Genomic DNA, 4,728 nt, shown 5'->3' on the forward strand with positions numbered 1-4,728 from the left:
ATTCACTGGTAAGATTATTATCATAATTTTATGATCCATGTCATTGTAATTGAACGTCAATTTAATAATTCGTGCGTGCTATAGTTTCTCGTCTTGTTTATTACATGACCATGTTGGAGTTAGTCCGCGTCGTGGAACCTTTCGCAGCATAAAATGGTCGGCGAGATAACTGCAAGCTCGGTAAGAATCATGTTTCGCAACTTTCATTTGCGGAAATTGTTAGTAGGTCAGATACATCATTTCAAAATGTAACTGACATGTATCAATGAAAATTAAGTGTATACTATTTGCCCCCAAATATAAAACATTTTTTCTTTTATTTCCGAATTTAGTTTGAACATTGTTCAGTAATTGTATTTTGAATTAAATGGCGCATTAACCTCATTAACAATATAAACGTTTCAACTTGTCCATGTATTTCCAAAATATTTCACGTTGCCATGCTTCATAACGATCATAACATCTCATATTTCACAAATTAATACATTAACTAATACACTCTCCACACTAGCACATTAATCAAACCTTGCACAAAAACAAATTCTTAACAATATGCGGAAACATTATACCTTAGAAATATTATACCATTTTCTGAAATTGATATCGGGTCTATCCGGAACATACAGTTTGTTGCAATAATAGTAATGACGTATCACACTTAAAGATTGACAGATATATTAAAAGTATAATTATAATGGCCTTCAATTAAATGCTAAATGTCGCAGGGAGGTGAATGATTGGTAAATGTATCGAGACTGATTTATAATGAGGTATTTTATAAAAGTATTAATGTGTTTGTCATAAGCAATGTCAATGTCATAAATATCGTATAATTTCCCAAATTTAATTTAAAACTCCTACAGCACACACGGCAATATTGGTTATATAATAATAATAATACATAAATGAGCATGCATTTTCACTTAATAGTGCTCACATAACTCCTTGCGCATTTTTGTATTCCATTTTTTTTCATTAACGGAATATATTTGTGTGGACAATATTTTGCGGATAATTTTAAGAAAATGACAAAACAAGTTAATTGTTTGGTTGGTTGAAAAATGTTAAAGAAATCAGCATCATCATCGCGCAATTAAATTAGTCCTTACTTTTTCACTTGGTCATTAGTTTTCTATAAAACGTTCACATCATGCTGTGTTTGTTTGAACAATCCTTTTTATTTGTTTTCATGTTACACCATTGTAAAAATAAAGCACAGTTTATTGATCAAATCACAGTAACAGGTATGACAACAGAATCGTTGGTTTTTCGTTTTAAACGTTTGAACACTCTCGAAATGTTTGTCACTGATCTCGTAACTTTCCCCAGCGACAAGTTGATGCACGTACTCACAAGGATCAGGCCAAGAACCGTGAAAGGAATCAATACCCATAACTTCTGCGAGGCAAATCGCGTTTCATTGGTGTCGTACTTTAATACAACATCGCCAAATCCAATTGTCGTAAATGTTATAAAACTGAAATAAAGAGCATCTAAGTAGGACAGGCTCTGTGTATTGGTCAGATAGACGGAAGCAGTCAAAAGGTAGCATAAGAAAAGCAGTGTGGGAACCCACATGGATACCTCAGATTCCTGCGGCGAATCTACACGTTGCTGTACTTCGGTCTGACGCAATGTGGAGTCATTTTGTTGTTTGTTTCTCCTGTCGATAATTGAACCACGTTTATCTTTGCGGTGACGTCTGCGTGGTGGTGTTGTTTTGTGGATGCCATTTGTGTCTAACTTGGCTTGAAACCGATGTCTTGTTCGACTTTGTCGTGATTTACTATCATAAACGTGCGTTTTGAACCTGAGAGTATTTCCACGAACGAAAAACACGTTCCCATTGCCTCGGGGATGAATCACTTTGTTCCAAATTTCCTCTTTATTTGGTGTTTGGTTGAAAGTATCACAACTAGTAAATCGATATCGATCTTTATTTTCTTCTGCAATTCCCTTTTTGTTATTTAAAAGTTTACGGTCATCCTTTTTCATCGATGTATTTTTACTATTTTGGTTAGAATTATTTTGTTTTTTAAAGCTACTACACATGCGCATATTCTGAGCGGCTTTGTTTAATGATCTGATCAGCGCAGCAAGGACATCACCAGCTTTGGCAAGAAAGATTAGAAACATTGGAATTCCGACAACTGCATACACCACACATGTAATCTTTCCAGCATAACTAACAGGCACGACATTCCCATATCCTGTAACTTGAATAGAGATTACAGTTACTGTTACATAAATACGAATGAAGAAAGTTAATACAATATGTATGGAGAGAACGAAAAAAACAAATATACATTTGAACAATTATAGAATAACAGTCCTAGTACATTTAATATGTATTATTATATATCTGTCACCGTAACGCCATAAGTTACAGCGTGCCGTATTTTTGCGGTATTTTACGGGGTATTTTCATCCTACCATATTAGGAAATGCGAATTCCAAAAATGAAATGATTACGCTGTACTGTCTTTGTGCATACTTTGAGGTATCCTCGTAATAGCCTCATAATAATACAAGATGGTCGAAAAGATGTACATTAGACAATACATTTATCTTTATCCGCTGTCAAATACGAAGACGTTTTTACGAAAACTTGTTTTTGACTATCGTGATTATTTAAAATGTAATCTTTCAACACTTCGATATTTTAAAATACTAAAAAGACGTCTCATAATCGTTTATGGGAGACTCTGATTTTGAGAAGTTATGGCCACAAGATGACGAACACGTTCATGAAATGGAGTCCGACACATTTGACGAACTATATCTATATCTCAAAAAGGGGCGTAATTCAGATACCGGATTTCAGAGATTACTATCTTGTAAGTTATTAGTGAAAACCCATAAAAAGAACAAACATTATTAGCCAATCAAGTGAATCGTACTATTAATGATTTTAACGACTCTACTTCGACAAAATCAGTTTATTATTATTCAACATTAATGCTTCTTTCCGAATATCAACAACAAAATGTACGTATTGACTAGAACGACAGAATAATCTGTGGCCTCGTTCGAGAATACACCATACTAGATGGTCATTCCGTTTAATAGTGAATACAAGCCATATTTTGACATACTAATTTGCGCCTCATTGTTGTTTTGAGTACGATACGCATGGACAAAATCATCCCTGCTATCTGATTGAGTCTAGGTGAATGTGTAGAAATTACAGCCAAATCACAGCCACAATAAGATTGACAAAAAAAAAACAGCGTCTTACCAATTGTACTAACTATTGTCAAGCAGAACATAATAGCTGATCGCATCTCCCATTTCTCTTCATTCGATGCGTCTAGTTTACATTGACACCCATCTGCTTCTCGTAGTCGTCGGAGATAGCGTTCACTCATTGCAACAACACCATATGTAATGTTAGCATCTTTAATCTGTTGCATCAAGCCGCGTAACTCTTTCACGAATTCCTCTCTAATATATGTGAGGTTTTGTTTCAGCTTGTCAGGATGTTGTTGTGTTTCAATCGCCCGGAACACGAACGCTCCCAGAATCAAATAGGACACGACGATGACGAAGAAGAGCGCCGCAATGCCTGCATCTTGACAAGTTCGACTTCCACGATATTTGCTGAGTTTTATAATTCCCATAATTATTTAGCTGTTTGAATAGAAGGAAGATAAGATTTGAGATTACAAATATCGATGAATAGAAGAAAAATGAGGGTTGAGATAACAAGTATCGGGGTGTCAATATTTAGCAATATTACCACCGGTCGACAGGTATCCTACGAAATAAAATCGTTGATGGTATATGAATCCGATGTGATGTTTCCATGCCCATCGGCGTATTGCTTATCTGCGCAAAATAAGTTGCATAACACACGTGAGTAGCAATGATAAGCCCTTCTCGGGATTTCTGACTCGTAGACACTTCGTGCGTGCGTCACCATCGGTGAACCCCTGGGAAAGCGGTAATTATCTTTTACATCAATCTACTCTTTATTGCATACATTAAAATACATTAGCTTTATGTGGTGTCAAACACTAATTCAATCTATTTTGTTAATTCGATGAAATTGAATTAAGCTAATAAATTTATTTAGCTGTTTTAATGGAGCTTCAAAAAATAAACTAGTTTGATCGGTGATGGACCATTTCCTTCGGTCAGTTGGGATATTTATGTACGGAGTGATAAAATAACGTAATACTAGTTCAATCAGTAAAACAAACACGGGCAGACGTATATAGCTGTCATATATAACAGATGTTGAGATAATGTATTCCAGCAGAATTCAAAACAATAAAACATATATAAAGGCTTAACAATGCAACTGAAATCGAACTGAAAAACAAAATGACGACAATACCTTGTATAAACGTGCAGTTGACTCGGTCTGATGGAAACCATAATCAGTACACTTGCCATATTGGTTACAGAGTAGAATGAGTCTGCTTGGTGAAGATATCAGTATATAGCGTTGCCGACAATCACGCATATTCCGCACAGAGTTACGTCGAAAACTGAAACATGTACGTGACACGTCAAATATTTGTAATTAATCTGAACATGCGCTGTGGATATTTGATGTTTTGTCATAAGTGAACTAAGCATTATCAGTCTGATAGTGATATCACCAGCTGCATTTAAAAGCGTATGGCTCACAGCTATTGTAAGCAAACACACAATTGCGCAATAAATGGAAGTCTATATTTATATTTATTCAATGACTAATGTACGCGAGGTTACATTCACAGT

The 4,728-nt window shown here is 35.2% G+C and overlaps 1 protein-coding gene across 2 annotated transcripts; it reads right to left on the reverse strand.

The window, feature by feature from the left end:
• Positions 1-1,158: 1,158 nt before the first annotated feature.
• LOC144363064 (uncharacterized) lies at positions 1,159-4,472 on the reverse strand. 2 transcript variants are annotated; one of them, XM_085505443.1, is made up of 3 exons: positions 4,340-4,472; positions 3,239-3,630; positions 1,159-2,210 (listed from the first exon to the last, which is right to left on the reverse strand). In XM_085505443.1, exons 2-3 carry the CDS (start codon positions 3,618-3,620, stop codon positions 1,228-1,230), a joined length of 1,365 nt encoding a protein of 454 aa, XP_085361569.1. In that variant the 5' UTR covers positions 3,621-3,630; positions 4,340-4,472; the 3' UTR covers positions 1,159-1,227. The 2 variants fall into 2 exon arrangements, with proteins under 2 accessions (XP_085361569.1, XP_085361568.1); XM_085505442.1 differs by having other exon boundaries at positions 1,159-2,216.
• Positions 4,473-4,728: the final 256 nt, after the last annotated feature.

This window comes from Saccoglossus kowalevskii, chromosome 11 (assembly GCF_978046115.1).
Source record: "Saccoglossus kowalevskii chromosome 11, keSacKowa6.1, whole genome shotgun sequence".
Taxonomy (NCBI): Eukaryota; Metazoa; Hemichordata; class Enteropneusta; family Harrimaniidae; genus Saccoglossus; species Saccoglossus kowalevskii.